At 40.6% G+C, this 20,382-nt stretch overlaps 1 protein-coding gene across 6 annotated transcripts in view; it reads left to right on the top strand.

Moving 5' to 3' along the window:
* btk (Bruton agammaglobulinemia tyrosine kinase) overlaps positions 1-20,382 on the top strand; it is a 210,830-nt gene that overhangs the window by 113,962 nt on the left and 76,486 nt on the right. For 4 of the 6 annotated variants that reach the window (XM_060927617.1, XM_060927615.1, XM_060927613.1 and 1 more), the window contains 2 exons: positions 15,072-15,153; positions 15,260-15,388. In XM_060927617.1, the coding sequence (XP_060783600.1) occupies positions 15,283-15,388 (106 nt within the window). In that variant the 5' untranslated portion in view covers positions 15,072-15,153; positions 15,260-15,282. Of the gene's footprint in view, positions 1-9,989; positions 10,011-12,132; positions 12,207-15,071; positions 15,154-15,259; positions 15,389-20,382 lie in introns of those variants that run through there. The other 2 variants (XM_060927618.1, XM_060927616.1) reach the window with 2 other exon arrangements.

Here is a 20,382-nt window from a genome sequence, read left to right as displayed (position 1 = left end):
TAATTTGCGATGTGTTTGTGACTGCTGAGTTTATATAGGGGAGTGATTGCAGACTAATGAGAGACGGGTGTACTTGTTAATACTCTGGAGAAGAAGGGTGCTGTGGTGTTTGGGAATTGTAGTCCAGAGTGGCCATGTTTGGAGGCTGCTCCGTGCACAGGCAATTGTGACATAACCATGTTAACAAGCTATAAAAGAAGCTTGTTATCACTACATTGCCATTCCGATAGTCATGCAACATCAGTGCAGCATCTTCTCAGCAGTAGGGATGTGTGTCTCTATTGCTGAAGCTAATGCGGTACACATCTCGATGCATTGCCAATGATCCAATACATTAAAGATTCTTATGAAACAACTACTAATGCAATATGATGCAATTCACCACAACTGCTATGCAGCGTGATTTGACACAATTTGATTCAACACAATGCACTTCAGTGCAATTCAATGTGATGCAAGAAAAATATGACATTATTCAATTAAATATGGTAGCTCTTCCTCCTCTATGATAATCCTCCATGCTACTTGAGCAGGGTCTGGCACAAGAAGGAACTTTTATTTTGAAATCCCTTTAGTGCTATGGCTCGAGAGCCATAGAGATAACCAAGAATGCAACTCGTGTGAGACTTGGCCAAGAGACTTGACAAGAATTGGCCACTGAGAGCAGTGGAGATAAGTGTGTGCTTGAGAAACAGTTTAGAGAGGAAAAATCAATCTAAATATAAAATTATTTGTCAAAATTTATTGGTCACAAGACATATGACAATTCAAGATTCAGTTTGATTCACACTATTGAATATTTTATGTAGTTATGAAGGCAAAATTGCCCCCACAAAGCTAATAAGACAAGATGTTACATATAATGCCCTAGGATGAAGGTCCTTATGGCAGCATTTCAATGAACTTGTATCAAAAAATATTGAACCATGAATAGAAAACATCCCTCCAAATATCAAATTAATTAAATGTACACAAAAGGTTTCCTTCCTTTCCAGAGTAAGTCAGTTTGCCTTTCTACACTCGCAAGCCACATTATTAGGAACACCCATATACCTGCTGTTTTATGCAGTTATCTAAATTAGCCAATTCCTTGACAGCAGCACAATGCATAAAATTATTTTTGTAACTGTGATATTTGACAGTAATACATATTAGTCTAGGTGGCGTGGCAGCCTTTAGTTGTTACTGGTTGGGTTAGACAGACAGTAGAGGAAGAAACAGTTTGTGTTGTGTACTGTGAGAAATGAGGTGACCAAGCTGCACACTCTGTTCATTAAAAACATAATAAAATGCCTTAATGTTCAGCAAGAAGCCTCCCGTGAGTTACTACAATGATGCAGATACAAATCAAGAGCTTCAGTTAATGTTCATTTCAATCATCAGAATGGGAAAAATTGTGATCTCTGTAACTTTCACTGTGGCATGGGTATTGGTGCCAGATGGACTGGTTTGAGTATTTCAGAAATTGCTGATCTCCTGGGGTTTTCACGTATAACAGTAGAGTTTACACAGAATGGTGTGAAAAACAACAGACATTGAGTGAGCGACAGTTCTGTGGGTGGAAATGCCTTGTTGATAAAAGAAGTCAGAGGAAAATAGCCAAAATGGTTCAAGCTGCCAGGAAGGATATAGCAACTCATAGCGACTCTTTACAACCATGGTGAGCAGAAAAAGTATCTCAGCATGCAACAGCAGACCACACTGAGTTCCAGTCCTGCCAGCCAAGAATAGGAATCTTAGAATCAAGAACAATTAAATACTACCCTGATTCCAAAAATGTTGGCCCACTCAGTAAAACATAAACAAAAACAGAATGTAATTATTTGCAAATCCTTTTCAACCTATGTTCAATGGTATACAATACAAAAACAAGATATTTAATGTTTAAACTGATCAACTTTTTTTTTTGTCAATATACACTCATTCTGAAATTGATGTCTGCAACACATTCCAAAAACAAGTTGGGACAGGGATGTTTACCACTGTGTTACATAACCTTTTCTTTTAAACCCCTCAGTAAGCATTTGGGAAGTTGAGGACATTAATTGTTGAAGTTTTGAATATGAATTCTTTACCATTCTTGCATGATATGTGACTTCAATAGCTCAACAGTCCTGGGTCTCCGTTGTCATATTTTGTACTTCATAACGCACCACACATTTTCAGTGGGAAGCACGTAGACCAGTTTAACACCTACATTATTTTGCTATGAAGGCACACTGCTGTAACTCATGCAAAATATGGCATGGCATTGTCTTGCTGGAAAAAGTAGGGACGTCCCTGAAAAAGATGTTGTCTGGATGGCAGCATATGTTGCTCCAAAACCTGTATGTTCCTTTCAGCATTAATGGTGCCTTCATAGATGTGCAAGTTGCCCATGCCATGGGAACTAACACACCCCCATACTATCAAAGATGCTGGCTTTTGAACTTTGTGCTGATAACCATCTGGATGGTTCTTTTCCTCTTTAGACCAGAGGACACAACATCCATAATTTCCAAAAACAATTTGAAATGTGGAATTGTCAGACCACAGCACACTTTCCCTCTGTGTGTCAGTTCATTCAACTGTGATGAACTGTGTTTAACAACAGCTGCTTTCCAAAGTGTTCCTGAGCCGATGTAGTTATGTCCTTTTATATGATCATGTCGGTTTTTAATGCAGTTGCATTAAAGTGCATTGCATTACAGGCATTTAGCAAACGTTCTTATCCAGAGCAACATACAACATACCCAGAGCAGCCTCGGTTGCAGTTGAGGTTTAGATGCCTTGCTCAAGGGCACTTCAGCTATTCCTGCTGATCCAGGGAATCAAACTGGTGACCTTTTGGTGTCAAAGCTCCAACCGGTGGGCCATGGCTTCCCCTGCCACCTGAGGAATTGAAGGTCATGGGTGTTCAATGTCGGTTTTCGGCGTTGTCCTTTACATGCAGAGATTTCTCTGGATTCTCTGAACCTGTTGTTGATATTATGGATTATCAATGGTGAAATCCCTAAATTCCTTGCAATTGTACATTGAGAAATGTTGTTCTTAAACTGTTGGACTATTTGCCCATGCAGTTATTTAAAAAAGTAATGATCCTTGCTTGTGAATTACTAAGCCTTTCCAGTTATCAATTAAAATTTCATTGATAATTGGAAAGAATGTTCCATAACATTCTATAACATTCCATAATGTTCTATAACATTCTATAGAATGTTCCAAAGAGGTGTGCTTTGAGAATTCCACAACTTTCCCATTCTTTTGTTGCCCTTCTTCCAACTCTTTTTGGCATATGTTGCAGGCATCAAATTCAGAACAAGTATATGTTTACAACAAAAAAGTAAAAGCTAGACTGCCTTTCAGATTTTTCAAGTTTAGGTCATAAAAATAATTTTCCATGACACCCAATTATTTTTGTTTAGTGGACCGAAAGCTACTGAATTCGAATCACAGACTTCCACTTTTATTTATTATTTTTTTAAATAGAACAATTAATGAATTAGGGGCCACGTGGCCCTAAATTCTCTGCCATTTTTTTCTTGCTTTGCCATGATGCAATACAAGATTCTACATCATGCATCACATGGTGGGCTTTCCCCGTTTGCGCAAGGCATTGTGGGATGCAAATTTGAAACAGGATAGAACAATGGAGGACGTGTGTGCGAGAATGAAACGTGAAAGACCGACCACAGTAATGGGAAGCAAGAAGAAAAGACGTTATGTTGAGAAGGAAAGGAAACACAGGAGCAAACTATTAAATATCGGCAGTCAGTGAGCACTTCAGTGTGATCAGCTGTTCGTTTAGTGACAGAATGATGTAACTGTCAGTGCACGGTCAAGGTAAACCTGTAGATGGCAATAATGCAACACTGGATGCCAGCTGCCATAAAACCCAAAAGAAGAAGAGGTAAGCACACGGACTTCCTCTGTCTGCTTGACTGCACGAAGCGAGTGATTTCATGCACATTATTTGCTAGGGAATCCCCTCAAATTAAATAACTTCCCAGCCACATAATGGCCTGTTGTTTTTTTTTTTAAGATATTATAGAATATTTCACAATGACCAAATTTCAGAGGGAACTAAATTTCACTGATTTTTCTGAAATTGAAAGGCCATCTACTTTTAATCAGTTTCAATATTAACTATATTGTCTCTATTGTATTCAACTGAATAAAGGTTGAAAAAGTATTTGCACGTCATTGCTTTCTTTTTTACACCATGTAAACATTTCACAAGCTTGAAATCTTTTTCACATTAATTTGATTCTATAGCTGTCTTCGTCCAAAAAACACTCAAACTCACTCCTAAACAGAGGTGAGTAGAGGAAGCAAAAACTGTATTAAATTAAACATATCGTTACATAATAATAATTCAAATAGAAGTAAAAGTACTCATCCAAATAACTTGAGCATGAGTAAAAAAGAATCTCATAAAATGGCTACTCAAGTAATGAATAACTTAATATGATTTATTACATCTATAATGCATTACATACAAATGTGTCGGAATCAGTAATGCACAAAATAAAAAAAAAACAAAACTTTGTCTCATAAACACACCATAAAATCTGCTCATTCAAGTACTATATAATATCCCCAATAAAATACACACAGAAAAAAAGGGGAGGGGGGACTTTCTTACTTTTTCAGCTATTTTTTTAATCATTGTGTGTCTACCATAGCATTTTCAAATAAATAACATTTGTTTATCTATCTATCTATATAGATAGATAGATGATTATGTAGATAAAACACAAACGTACTGGTTAAAACAACAATAAGCTGGTCTAAAAGGGCACCAGTTAAAACTCTTCCTTAAAAAAATTATAAAAATCATTCATATTCTGCTGCAAAAACCAGTTCACTGAGCCAGTGGGGGAGAGGAAGATGTGCGTGTGTGTGTGTGTGTGGGGAGAATAAGAGCTATGCTGGATAATCCCTCTCATCCTCTCCATAAGGAACGTTGGGCAGTTCATTCAGTCATCGGTGCTCATTCCACCTTAGAGCAATACGGAGCGCTTCAGATGCTTGTTTGTGCCCAGTGCCATCAGACTGTATAATAAGAATGGAAAACATAGACTGCCATCATGCTGACACACACACACACACACACTTTCTTCTGCACTGGACTCATGGAACATTGCGCACACAGACACACACACACTCTCTCTCTCGCAATGGACTCATGTGGAACATTGCACACAGCACACATGTACAGTATATATTCTGTATATTTTTGTCCTTTTTCTCTATTGTCATAACACTATCTCCACCCCCCACCCCATTTGCACTATTATCATGTACCATATCACAGGTTGCACTATTATTGTTACCAGGGCTGCCAACTTTTCAAAATTCCTTGGAGTGAGATTTTTTTTTTGGGGGGGGGGGCGATGGCAAAACTTTTCCACACACCACGCAGTAAGTGGGAATTTTGTATTCAGTTTGATATTCACTTGTCCCCCTGCATTCTGGTGTTTTGTTTGTGGGTCGTCCAGCTGGAGATGGACAATGAAGGGGGGTGAGATTTTGGATTTAGTAGATGTTCCTGCATTCTGGTGGATTTTTGGAGTGGCCTGCTGTGCTATACCTACATTTTTACACACCCTGACTTGCCAGGCCTTCAGCTTGTGGGCAACAAAAGCACCAAGTTTTGGCTTAAAAGCCCCCACACTAGAAAACTACAGATGACTGCCAATGTTCCTGTAGCCCTATAGACCTGCTCTTCTGTCTGCCCTGTTTGTTGCTCTTCTGTCTGTTGTTCTGTCTGTCCTGTCTGCCTTTTCTGGCTTGGCTGGACTGTCAAAATAAAATATTCCGCTTTTGTCCTGCCAGTGGTCTTACCCTTCGGGACATCTTACCTTTTGAAAGAATTCAAATAGTCATGTTGGTTTAATAAATCTACGCAGTCACAACAACATGCCTTTTCCTGGAGGACAAGTTTCTTGTGTTTATTCTGAATCTTACCTGCTCTGAGTGGTAGGCAAGCCTACAGCAAAACGGTCAAGTTCTTTGATATTACAGGTGACCATACTTTATTTACTGTAACTGAGCAATTACATACATCATAAATAATTAAAAATAAATACCCTGTAAATAAACAATAGGTATGGTGGCTAATGGCTCTTCTTGCATTTGTAATATTATCTCTTACTTGCTTTATTTTACAACATTTCCAGTATGGCTTCAAATAAAGTCATAAAGTATGATAACATACAGTAAACGCCTTAATAAACGTGTGCTAAGGAGGTGCTCTCCCGTGCTGCTTGTTGGGGAAGATAGAGGCCGTGGCACGGCAGTAGGCCTATAATGATTTAGCATGCCTAGTACACAGCTCTCAATATGGCATTAAATATTCTCACAACACTTATAGGCTAAAACGATTCAGAAACTTTATACAGGTTCATAATTACGCCAGTAACACCACACATTGGCGTGCATATGTACGAACCTGTCTGAGACACCCGTCTTCAACTCAGATACCTTCTTCTCCCTGCTCTTCCTCTAAATTGACGGTAGGCAATTATCCAACTTCCGGCAAGTGCAGCATCATTAGATGCGCCACCTACCATAGGGGAGTGTGTACAGAAGGGAACACCTCTCTGCCTGTTTAGCCGTGCGTAAGGCATAATTGATCGATCGCAAGTGGTTGGCGCGACACAATGGGTAACCTAGATCAGATAGATAAACTAAGATTTTTTTTTCTAGCGTGAGAAATCGGAGGTATGGCGTGTGAGCGTGTGAAGACAGTCAAATGCGTGTGTCTCATGCTCATTGCGTGAGAGTTGGCAGCCCAGTTGTTACAGTTCCACCGTACCTACAGGTATGTCTGTCTACTCACTTCACTGTGTCACTTTATATGGCTCTACACCACTAGTTTATACACAACACTAACGGATTTCATGCACTACCAACTCTTTTTGTTTGGTGCTGTCTTTTGTGAGCAATTGTCCTTATTTAGCACCATCCTTATTCTATTCTATCTGTATTTATTAATTTAACCTAAATTTATCTATATTTTTCTCTGTACTTGAGCTGCTGCAACACCTGAATTTCCCCTCATGGGGATCAATAAAGGAATATCTTATCTTCATCATCCAAAACCGAGCACACTGCTCCATGGCACTGTAGCACCAGGTTATCTGTATTTTATCTAGGTCTTTCATGGCTTTATAAAAATTTAAATCAACAAGGATTCTCGCTTTCACTAGTTTCTGAAAGATCTTTGTTACATCATGTTGTGTACCTTGTATCACTTTTTTTTCTGCTGCTATATATAGCCACTTTTGCCTGTCCCAAGATAAAATTGATAAGCTGACACTTGAACCTTTCTTTTCTCATGTCCTTAAAACCACGATATAAACCTGTGGAGTAAAAGTAGCATTAAAAGATTTAAAAACATGCTCTAGAACTCTGAACAGAGGATGCAACCTAAAACAATTCATAAAACCATAAAACACTGTCTCTCTCTCTCTGTATATGAAAAGGACACTCATCAGTAACCTCTGGGTTTAAAATACAGAAAAAAGCATTTACAGAGACAATGCCATGCAATATTCTCCACTACAGGTAGCCTGCTTTTTTATTTAATGGTGGTTTGTACACCACTCGCAACTCTAGATTCACCTCCTTGTTCAGCCCAAGGACACTTTGCCAGGATGTGTGTAGTCTTGTAATTCGACTTCTTTCTTAAATACAGTTACACATTACTTGTATAAGATTTTATGAGAGGCTGTGTCGAGCTGTATTGCTGCTTTTTCCTTATCTCCCAGGAGGGGACCTGAGATTTCTCACAAATTGGGTCCATCCATCTATTTTTACCACGGATTTGGTTCGGGGCTGCGGGGGCAGCAGTCTCAGAAGTGATGTCGCAACCTCCTTCTCCCCAGCCACCTCCTCCAGCTCCTCTGGGGGGATGCCAAGGCGCTCCCAGGACAGCCAAAAAATATAATCCCTCCAGTGTATCCTGGGCCTGCCCTGGGGTCTCCTACAAGTTGGATGAAATACCTCCCCTGGGAGGCATCCAGGAGGCATCCTAGACAGATGCTTGAATCACCTCAGCTGGCTCCTTTCAATGTGGAGGAACAGCGGCTATACTTTGAGCCCCTACTGAATGTCTGAGCTCCTCACCCTATCTCTAAGGCTGAGCCCAGACATCCTGTGGAGGAAGCTAATTTCTGCTGCTTGTATCTGCGATCTTGTTCTTTCGGTCATTACCCAGAGCTCATGACCATAGTTGAGGATAGGAACATAAATTGAGCAGTAAATCGATAGCTTTGCCTTATGGCTCAGCTCTCTCTTCACCACGACAGATTGGTAGAGTGTCTGCATGACTGCTGACGCAGCACCTGTCCTGTCAATCTCCCATTCCTTTTCCCCCTCACTCATGAACAAGACAGTGAGATACTTAAATTCCTCCACTTGAGGCAGTAACCTACCCCCAAACTGAAGAGGGTATTCCACCTTTTCCTGGCTAAGAACCATGGCCTCTGATTTGGAGGTGCTGATTCTCATCCCAGCTGCTTCACACTTGGCTGCACACTGTCCCAGGGCATGCCAGAGGTTACAGCTTGATGAAGCCAAAAGGACCACATCATCCGCAAAAAGCAATGAGACAATCCGAATGCCCCCAAACCAGACACCTTTCACCCCATGACTGTGCCTAGAAAGCCTGTCAATAAAAATTATGAACAGAATCGCAGACAAGGGGCAGCCCTGGCAGAGTCCAGTGCTCACCGAGAACAAGCCTGACCTACTGCTGGCAATGTGTACCGGTAGCTCTTACTCAATTCATACAGGGGCCTTATGGTCCATATCAATGGGCCCAGTACCCTATAGTCCTGGAGCACCTCCCACAAGATTCCTTGAGGGACACAGTCATATGCCTTTTCAAGTCCACAAAGGGCATATGGACTGTTTTGGCAAACTCCCATGAACCCTCCAGTATCCTTGAGAGGGTAAAAAGCTAGTCCTGTTCCCTGGCCAGGACAAAACCCACATTATTCCTCCTGAATCCAAGGTTTGACTAACACAGTGGTTCTCAAACTTTTTCCGTCATTCCCCACTTTGGAGAGGGGGAGGATTATCAAGCCCCACCTGTCCCCCACTGCCCTAACAAAATGGTTACAAAATAGGCCAAGTTTAACATTTTAAATGAAATAACATCAAGTTCTAGATTAAATAGTAACACCACATAACACCCCATCCATCCATGATCTGTAGTCACTTATCCTGTTCTACAGGGTCACAGGCAAGCTGGAGCCTATCCCAGCTGACTATGGGTGAGAGGTGGAGTACACCCTGGACAAGTCGCCAGGTCAGGGCTAACACATAGAGACAAACAACCATTCACACTCACATTCACACCTACGGTCAATTTAGAGTCACCAATTAACCTAACCTGCATGTCTTTGGACTGTGGAGGAAACCGGAGCACCCAGAGGAAACCCACACAGACACAGGGAGAACATGCAAACTCCACACAGAAAGGCCCTCGCCGGCTGCTGAGCTCGAACCCAGGACCTTCTTGCTGTGAGGTAACAGTGCTAACCACTACACCACCGTGCTGCCCTCAAATAACACTAAGTTCAAAAATAGAGAAAATATAAGTGCAATTGTATTATCATTATGTGCAAAAAAAGAGCAAATGTATTTGGCAAGAAAGATGAACAAGTCAATATGTGAGTCTTATCACTGCATTAGTGGCTGCAATGAGCCTGTTTTGCACTGCACACCTTTTCAAAACAGGGTTGCAGGCTTGATACTGCCACCCTCAAGTCATGCTCAATGTTGAGCTGAGATCTGCACTTTTGTTTTCAGTGAAGCAACAGCTGAAAAGCCCATCTCACAGAGATAAGATGTGCCGAAGGGAAGAAGAATGCTCACAGCCCTCTGCCCATTGAATGAATGCTCCCTCTCCACTCGAAGCCAGAATTCATTCAGTGTCTGAACTGTAAACCTCAGCCCCAGGGTGGAGTTGGATGTCATCTCGATGAATTGGTCCTTTTCAACAGAGCTGAAATCAGCAAGTACTGCAGATAGAATATAAATAAATATTTGATTTGTCATTGCATTAAACAAAAAGAACTCAGTTTGACAATCCATTCCAGTTAGTAAGTAGCATACAACTTAAATAAAATGTACAATATATGGCTATAATAAAGTCAATCAATAAAAGAAATACCAAAACACCAACCTGCTGCATTGAATGGATCCATAACCCAGTCATACTGAGCACTGTTGTTTGGAAAGTATTTTTGAAATAGTCCTCTCAGGGAAGAGATGTGCTGCTTAATACATGGGATCACTGTGGTGGTTCCAGAATCACTGGTTTCAGCAACTTCACTCAGATTCTCAAAGATCTCAGTATTTCCTTGATCAAGGCACCTGCCTCATATCTCAAGCTTTCGGGTGAATGCAGTGATCTTAGCTGCCAGGTCAGACAGGTGCTTGTCTCTGCCTTGAAGCTGAAGATTTAATTCATTCAGCTTTCCAAATATGTCACTGAGAGAGGCCAGTTTCATCAGAAATTGTTCATCACTGAACTTTCTTGCAACCTCATACATGTGCTCCTCCTCCAAAAAGATCCAAATCTCCTCTCTGAGCTCAAATACTTGCGACAACACTTTGCCTTGGGAGATCCACCTTCCCTCACTGTGAAGCAGCACCACCGAATGATCAGCTCCCATCTCCTCACAAAGTGCTGAGAATTGTGCTTTCAGGGATCAGGTTTTGATTAAATTGACCACACTCACAGCCTCTGTCAAAACCTCATTTAGTTTGGGGCTGAGCTGTCTTGATGCTAGCACTTCTCTGTGAAGGACACAGTGTGTCCATTGAGCATTTTGCACGACCTGCTTGATCAATGCCTGCAGTCCTTTTCTTTTCCCTGCCATGGTCTGTGCACCATCCAAGCAAAAGCCCACACAGCTTTCCCATTTTAGCTCGTGCTCTGTGAAGTAACTGTCAAGAATCCTGAAGAGCTCATTAGCTGTGGCTCTACTTTGGACATTCTTGCAAAACAGCAAATCCTCACCCAGTGACTCAGAATTTACAAAGTGGACATATGAAATGAACAAACAGTCTTTATTACTGTCAGTAGCTTTGTCCACTTGTAATGCAAAATATGTGTCTGCGTTTTTTCCATGAGTTGTTCAAGATCAAAAGAAATATTGCATACATTTTGCAACAGTATCATTTGACAGGGAGATAGCTTTCAATTTGGCAGCACTTGTCTCATCAAGCATAATTGACACCATGTCTAGAGCAGCGGGGAGAATGAGCTGCTCAGCTATCGTGTGTGGTTTCTTGCACTGGGCAATTCTGTATGCAACTTTGAATGCAGTCATTTGTGCTTTGCTGTTCACCAATGCAAATTTTACCATGCGATTTTCCTGCTGACAGTATTCTGTCAGTTTTCTTTGAAATAAGTCAAGTGGTTTATTGATATGATTGGGGTGTGTCGTCTCCAAGTGTCATCTTAATTTGTTGCGTCTCATGCTGTCTGCTGCCAGTGGTTTAAGACAGAAAAACACACGTGGGTCTCTCCTCTGCCCCCACCACCCCCACCATGAATCCAAGAGCAAGATGAGCTTCATCATGTTTTCTTTTTGGCTGGCTTTTTTGGTTGTTTACCATCAGTCTTGTTTTTCTCCTGGTGTTGTATTACCCGTTTTCTTCGTCATCCATGTCACGAATTTATCCATTCTGTAACATTATGCCTACTACTGCCTCTCTGTGAATACCACTGTGTGAAAGTTTGTTTATTGTTCTGGTGCAATTAACATGCCCATGTTAAATCATTAGTTTTGGGACTATGGTTCCATGTTAAATGTTACTCCCAGTCCCCTGGATCTGATGATGTTTTAATTTATATGTATTAATGACTCCTTTATTTGTGTGTGTGTGTGTGTGTGTGTGTGTGTGTGTGTGTGTGTGTTTGTTTTGAGTGTATGGTCTTTATTGTCAATAACTGTGTTAATAAAGACAGGCACACAAATCCCCCCCTCTTCATCATGCCCCACTTGTCATGTCTTTATTCCCCACTAGTGGGGCGTGCCCCACACTTTGAGAACCATGGGACTAACAGATGAATCCTTCTTTCCAGTACCCTGGCATAGACCTTCCCAGGGAGGCTGGTGCTTGTGATCCCCTAAAGTTGGAGCACACCCTCTGGTCTCCCTTCCTAAAGATGGAAACCACCACCCCAGTCTGCCAGTCCAGAGGTACTGTCCCTAACCTCCATGCAATGTTGAAGAGGCGGGCCAACCAAAACAGCCCAACAACATCTAAAGCCTTCAGGAACTCGGGATGCATCTCATCCACTCTCACAGCCCTGACACTGAGGAGGTTTTTAACTACCTCAACAACCTCAGCTCTAGTTATGGGCGAGTCCTCCCCTGAGTCCTCCAACTCTGCTTAGTCTATGGAAGGCATGTCAGACAGGTTTAGGTGATCCTCGAAGTATTCCTTCCACTGCCCAACTATATGCCCAGTTGAGGTCAACAGCACTCCATCCCTGCAGTAAACAGCATGGGCAAAGCACTGCTTTCTCATCCTGAGTTGACTGGCTGTTCGGCATTATCTCTTCAAGGCTGAAAAGTCTTTTTCCATGGCCTCACCAAACTCCTCCTACACCTGAGTTTTTGCTTCCATACCTGCTGCAGCTGCACTCTGCTTGGCCAGTTGGTACCTGTCAGCTGCTTCAGGAGTTCCACAAGTCAATCAGGCTTGGAAGGTCTCCTTCTTCAGCTTGAGGACTCCCTTAAACACTGCAGTCCACCACCAGGTTTAGCAGTTGCCACCATGACTGGCACCAACAATCATGTGACCACAGTTCCATACAGCCACTTCAGTAATGGAGGCATGGAACATGGTATCAATGTCAACAGCCTCTCTCAGAATGCAGGGGAAGCTCTGTTGGAGGTGCAAGTTGAAGAACTCTGACAGTGGGCTCTGCTAAACATTCCCAGCACACCAGTACTACATGTTTGGGTTTGCCAGGTCTGTCTGGGGTCTTCCCCTGCCATTTGATCCAACTAACTGCAAGGTGTGATCACTTGACAGCTCAGCTCCTCTCTTCACCCAAGTGTCCAAGATATACGGCCGCAAGTCTGATGATACAACTACAAAATTGATTGCCGACCTAAGACCTAGAGTGATCTGGTACCAAGTGTACTTAAGAACACCCTTATGCTCAAACATGGTGTTTGTTATGGACAGAATATGCTTAGCACAGAAGTCCAATAACAGAGCACCACTCAGGTTCAGATTGGGTGGGCCATTCCTCCGAATAACACCCTTCCAGGTTTCACTGTCCTTGCCCACATGATCATTAAAGTCCCCTATCAGAATCATAGTCACCCAAAAGGGTGCCTTCCAGCACCCCACCCAAGGCCTCCTAGAAGGCCAAATACTCCAAACTGGTGTTTGGTGCATAAGCACAGACAATCGAACAGTCAGAGCATGTGTCCCAATTTGAAACTTCAGGGAGACAACTCTCTCATTCACCGGGGTGAACTCCAATGTACTGGCACTGAACCAAGGTACTATGAGAAAACCCACACCTGCTCACTGCCTCTCACCAAGGTCAACTCCAGAATAGAGTCCAGCCTGTCTCCAGGAGTTTGGTTCCAGAGCCCATACCGTGTGCTGAGGTGAGCCTGACTATATCTAGCCGGTACCTCTCTACCTCCTGTACCAGCTCAGGCACCTTTCCCGCCATAGAGGTTACATTCCATGTTCTAAGAGCCAAATTTGTTAGCCAGGGATCAGACTACCAAGGCACCTGCCTCATACTGCCACCTAGTCCACATTGCCCCAAACCCATACAGTTCCCGCTGCCAGTTGGTATTGAAACCAATAATAAAGTCATAATAATACTGTTTGATATCTTAAAACTTAATGGTCATGGTCTTTGTCAATTTGAGTGTTCACAACTCCATGTGAATGTTGCCAGTAGGAGTTATTACAGAGATGCATTTTTGTGAGAAAATGCCAAGTGTGATTGCAACGGTGCAAAAAAAAATGATGAGTGAAATTCATGTGAAACTGAAATACCAAGCAATTGAAATAGCCTCATAGATGTTAATAAGCACAACACAACAGGGGAAAAAAAAGAAATATTCATTAAAACACAATGAACACTCAGATGAGTTGAATACACATTCAGCTCATCTGTATTTTTGGTTTGGGTGTTTCTCATCTTCCTTTTGACAATACCCCATAGATTCTCTATTCTACATTCATTACTCATTACAGTCCGAATTTGTTGTCTGACAATCTGAAACCTTTGTTTTCTTTGTTTGCTGTATGCTGATTTCTCCAAAATACATAATGATCATGTGTATTGTTAACATGGCTTAACCCACTCCAATAATAAGTAGTTTAGTACTTGTCAACACTTGTCTAAGTGATTGTTTCCTGGAATAGCATTATCAAGATATGACAATAGCAAAAGTGGCCAGTAGGTGTCACCATGGAGATGGGTGTCAGATTGTTTTGAAATCTCGAAGCAATTCCACAATTGCTTCAAACATCTCAGTGTTTTGCAAAGCCTCACTTTGCCCACCATTAAATAATGTTAGCAGAGCTGGATGCAATCACAGAATTATTTACTAAAATAAAACACTTCACATGAAAACCAAGCACATGAACAAAAACAAGGATAAACGCATGACTAGCATGAGCAGAATGACTACAACAAAAGATTGGCAATGAAACAAATAGAAAACAAGCCTTTTTTAGTGGCTCTGATGTGCTCAAACTGTAGGTTCACATGTGCATGATTGTGGTTATGTGCCAGGGTGCAATGGCTACTTGGAAATGCATTCCACCTGACATGACATTAACATTGGAGAATTGTTCATTAAAGTGTACTCTGTTAAAAACCAGAATTAAAATCAGAATGACTGTATAAATAATTATTACTGATAAGAGTAGAGAACAGAATATATCAAATGTTTGATAAGGTGTTTAAGGACCTAAAGATAGAGTAAAATGCAAATATTTGTGAAACTTTCATCTATAAACAATATGAACTTTACATTCTCAACTCATACATCAAGCAAGATGTTTGTTTTTCATCACAGATAGTCTATGATGAGGGACCACTCTACGTATTTGCCAAAACAGATGATATACGAAAGCAGTGGATACATAAACTTAAGCATGGTCAGTTTCTTCTTCATGTATGGGAAGTTTTTTCAAGTATTTGCAGATCTCTGAATTCATTATGTGAAGTCATTATATAATTTTTTTTATAACATATCTGTTAAAGTGGTGCGGTTCAACAAAGACCTAATGGAAAAATACCACCCCTGCTTTTGGGAGGATGGAATGTGGAAGTGTTGCCAGCAGGAAGCCAAACAGGCTATGGGCTGTAAGGTGCTGGAAATGAGAAATGGAGGTCTGTAAATGAAAAAGAAAGAAAACAAGTTTACCATCAATGGTATTTCTGAGCATAGCTCTAAATGTATTTCATTGAGAAATAGTATTAGAGGAAAACTCTCAGATTTTTTAACCTCGAATTTTCCCATCATTTTGGTTCTAAATACTAATCCCATTTCCAGAAAAGTTGGAATATTTTCCAAAATCCATCCATCCATCCATTATCTGTAACCACTTATCCTGTGCAGGGTTGTGAGCAAACTGGAGCCTATCCCAGCTGACTATGGGCGAGAGGTGGGGGACACCTTGGACAAGTTGCCAGGTCATTGCAGGGTTGACACATAGAGACAAACCATCATTCACACCTACGGTCAATTTAGAGCCACCAATTCGCCTAACCTGCATATCTTTGGACTGTGGGGGAAGCTGGAGCACCTGGGGAAACCCATGCAGACACGGGGAGAACATGCAAACTCCAAAATGCAATAAAAACAAAAATCTGTGATTTATTAATTCACGTGAGCCTTTATTTTACTGACAAAAGTACAAAGATTTTCAATAGTTTTACTGACCAACTTAATTGTATTTTGTAAGTATAAACAAAGTTAGAATTTGATGCCTGCAACACACTCAAAATAAGTTGGGACACAGGCATTATTACCATTGTATTACATCACCCTTCCTTTTAATAACACATTGTTGTTGCAGTTTTGCAACCGGAATTTTTGTCCATTCTTGCTTGATACAAGACTTCAGCTGCTCAACAGTCCATGGTCACCGTTGTCTGATTCTTCTCTTCATGATGTGCCATAGTTTTTCAATGGGAGACAGATCTGGGGTGGATTTCCCGAAAGCCTCTTAAGGCTAAGAGCATCTTTGACTGCCTCGTAAGATCCATCGTGAAGCTAACATGGTCTTCCCGAACAATGTTGTAGCCAAAGTAATACTTTAGTTTGCTCTTAACTTATGATGAACCTGGAAGCTCTTCACAACAAAGAGTTTCTCCTTGGAGCCAAAGACACAGAATGCACATGCGCCTCCAAGGGACTTTTTTACAATCAGTGGGGGGAAACTGGTGTTGAATATGCTGCCAGGGTTAAATTATTTTGCTTGTACATTGCAAGTATATCAAGTTAATTATTAAATAAATATACAGCAAACATTACGAATATATTTCAATGTGTTATGGAATTATATATGGAAATTGTAATCTCACATTGATATTGCCACATTTTAATCAAATTTAACTCCATTAGACAAGTGATTATCTAATTTAGTGTCATAAAAGGAACAAACTTCTGCACATGTAACATTGTGTGTGGCGAATATTGCTCAAACATTTACTTAATTATTTTGCTTATTATTTGCTCATTCTTTCATGTGAACATTTGTTCATTTAATTTAAAAAAATGCTTGGAATAAAAAAAATATTATTGTCCAAAAATGTTAAATAGTTTCAATTATTAATTACCAAATTATATATGTAATGCTTAATGATGATACAATATACTAACATATTTTAACACTTTATATTTCATTGGTTTCTGGTTAAAAAGGAATGCCATGTGACCTCATTGACTGGATTTAGCAACTACTAATGCTTTTAGCAACTACTAATGCCTATATTGAGGAGGCACATTGCAAAGACACTCTTGGCAAAGTTGCTCTTAAGAATCCTCCTTATGAGTGAGTTCAGGAAAACCATGTACAGAAACAATGCCCGTTGCTTAAGAGCATCTTTAAACTCACTCTTTAGCCCTAAAGTGCAACGTTACCGGGAAACCCACCCCTGGACTGGCAGCAGGCCAGTCAAGCAGATACATTCTGTGTCTACAAAACTACGTTGTTGTAATCTGTGCAGAATGAGGTCTGGCATTGTCCTGCTGAAATAAGAATGGACTTCCCAGGAAGAGACTTTGCCTTGATGAATATGTCTATCTGAAATCCCAATATATGCCCCAGTATATCAATGGTACCTTCACACACACACATGCAACTCACCCATGCCATGGGCACTGATGCACCCCCATATGATTACAGATGCTGGCTTTTGCACCTTCCTCTGACAACAAATTGGATGATCATGTTCACCTTTGGCACTAAGAACTCAATGTCCGGTTTTCCCGAAAACAAGCTGAAACGTGGATTCATCTGACCACAGCACATGTTTCCACTGTCTTTCGGTCCATCTGAGATGAGTTTGGGCCCAGAGAAATCAGCGGCATTTCTACATAGAATTGATGAATGGCTTCCTCCTTGCGTACAGTTTCAGGTTGCATTTCTGGCTGCAGCGGCGGACTGTATTAAGTGACAATGGTTTTCTGAAGTACTCCTGAGCCCATGTGGCTATATTTGTCACATTAATATGACTGTTTCTCAGGCAGTGCTGCCTGAGGGCTTGAAAATCATGCACATTCAACAGTGGTTTCCGACCTTGCCCTTTACACACTGAGATGTCTCAGAATTCCCTGAATCTTTTCAAAATATTATGTACTGTAGATTTTGAAAGACCTAAATTCCTGCACTGAGAATTTTTTTTAATTGACTACCAATTATCTCACAAATTTTGGCACAAAGGGGTGAGCCACAACCCATCCTTGCTTGCAAAGACTGAGCCTTTGGTGTATGCTCCTTTTATACCCAATTATGTTACCAATTAACCCGCTTATTGTGGAATCGTCCAAAATGGTGTTACGTGAATGCCCTATAAACTTTTCAGTCTTATTTTGCCTCTGTCACAGCTTTTTTTGAGTGTGTTACAGGCATCAAATTCTAACTTTATTTATATTTACAAAATACAATTAAATTGGTCAGTAAAACTATTACAAATCTTTTCTTTGCACCTTTGTCAGTTAAATAAAGGTTCACGTGAATTTACAAATCACAGATTTTTGTTTTTATTGCATTTTGGAAAATATCCCAACTTTTCTGGAAATGGGGTTAGTATTTACAAGGGACAAAAACAACTGGAATTTGTCCAGTATTGAGTTAGAATGTTAACCAGGAACCACAAAACAGCTACATTATATAATTACCTGGGGAAATCATTCACGCCAAAGTAAACTTCTTGTTTTTGCCACTTACAGGCTCATAATGTTATTATTAGTATCTGACAACATGGAAAAGATCCCTACAGTGATACACCAGTGTCTGTTTATGTCAAAAAGAAACTGTTTCTTGTAAAGAAAATTACTATAGTCATTGTTTTATCTTTCTTCCCATCTCTGACTCAGCAACCCATGCAGTGCCTGTAGTCGATTATCACATGGGGCAGTTGTCTGATATTTACAAAGGAGAAGTCACACAGAATTTGTGAAGAAGTCTATTTCTAAAGTAATGCCCAAATATTTTGCTGTTTACAACAATATGAATGAGCATCTGACAACATGGAAGGGATCCCTTTTGTAAACATTACACTGTAAAATATAATGAGTTGGCTTTACTTAAAAAAAATATGAAAACTTATTGCCTCAGAAAAACTAAGTAAAGTAAACTTAAGATGTTGAGTTAAAATAACGTATTTATTGTGAGTGTGCAATACTTAAATTAAGTTGATGAAGCATAACAGCAATGATTTGTGATAACAATTTTGATACAAATTGAATCTTACATCAATCACTAATCACACATTAACACTTATTACTACTCACCATTTTTCAGAAAATTGTACTATAACAATTACAACACCTAATAATTTATCTATAAATACATTGTGTAAACTATATCTGTGAAGAATCTCATACCCCTTTTCCACCAAATCAGTTCCAGGGCTGGTTCGGGGCCAGTGCTGGAACTGGTTCACAACTCGTTCAACTTGCGAGCCAGCTGAGAACCAGTTTGCTTTTCAATAGCTCACGGTGCTAAGGGGAGACACGTCATTACGTCGCTGTATACGTCAGTTACGTCGCTGTATACATCATTACATCGCTGTATACATCAGTTACGTCGCTACGTTTGCATAAACCTTGGCATGAATATCGAAGCAAAAACAACACGGAAGAAGCAGCAGCAGCAGCAACAACAACAACAATAATAATAATAATGGATGACTTCGCGTTTGTACAGCTGCTGCTTCTCGTCGCTTAAAAATGGCGATCTTTCGCGGTCTTGTAATTGTTGTTGGTCTTAACAACTCCGCCCCCCCGCTGACGTAAGCAGTTCTTTCCTCTGGCCCAGCAGAGTTGGTGCTAGCCTGGAACCGGTTTTTCTGGCCCCCGAGCCAGTTCTTTGTCAGTGGAAACAGAAAACCCGGTTCCAAACTAAGCACTGGCCCCGAACCAGCCCTGGAACTGCTTTGGTGGAAAAGGGGCATCAGTCATCCAGGTACATAGTAATCTGTGGTTGGTTGACGAGAGCAACTGGACTTGCTTGAAGATTCTTGAAAACGTTTCACCTCTCATCCTAAAGGCTTCCTCAGTTCTGTCAGACTGGATGACTGAGATTCTTCACAGATATGTTTCTACGCACTTTGGGATGAGATCCCTTCGACTGGTGCAGGAGTATGAGAGGACTTCCAGAAAACTGGCAGACATCTTAGCCAGAGAGAAACGTTCATTTTTGTCAACCTGGAACGACCATCATTGAACAGAGGTGGGTGTCTATGACATCTTTTATCAGCCACCTACAATGCAGCCATCAGCATTCTGATTTGGATTCTATGATGATCCATGAGAGGATAAATACTGGATACTCCCTATTGGTCAGACAGAACTGAGGAAGCCTTTAGGATGAGAGGTGAAACATTTTCAAGAATCTTCAAGCAAGTCCAGTTGCTCTCGTCAACCAACCACAAATTATTGTGTAAACTATAATAATCCACTAAAACCTTGCACTGAAAACACTTATTAGGTTGATTCAGCAGCTACATTTATTTTCAAATGGCAAAAAAGCCATTCAACCAACAGTGAATATTGGACAGATCTGCTGAATAATAAACAAGTATGATATTGCTAGTATTTTAGCTGATGATTCCAATATTGATGTAAATATCCAATTTAAAATATGCATTTGCTT

Source organism: Neoarius graeffei, chromosome 8 (genome assembly GCF_027579695.1).
Source record: "Neoarius graeffei isolate fNeoGra1 chromosome 8, fNeoGra1.pri, whole genome shotgun sequence".
NCBI classification, from domain to species: Eukaryota; Metazoa; Chordata; class Actinopteri; order Siluriformes; family Ariidae; genus Neoarius; species Neoarius graeffei.
The sequence above is the reverse complement of the archived record's forward strand: the minus strand, read 5'-3'. Positions and strand labels throughout refer to the sequence as shown.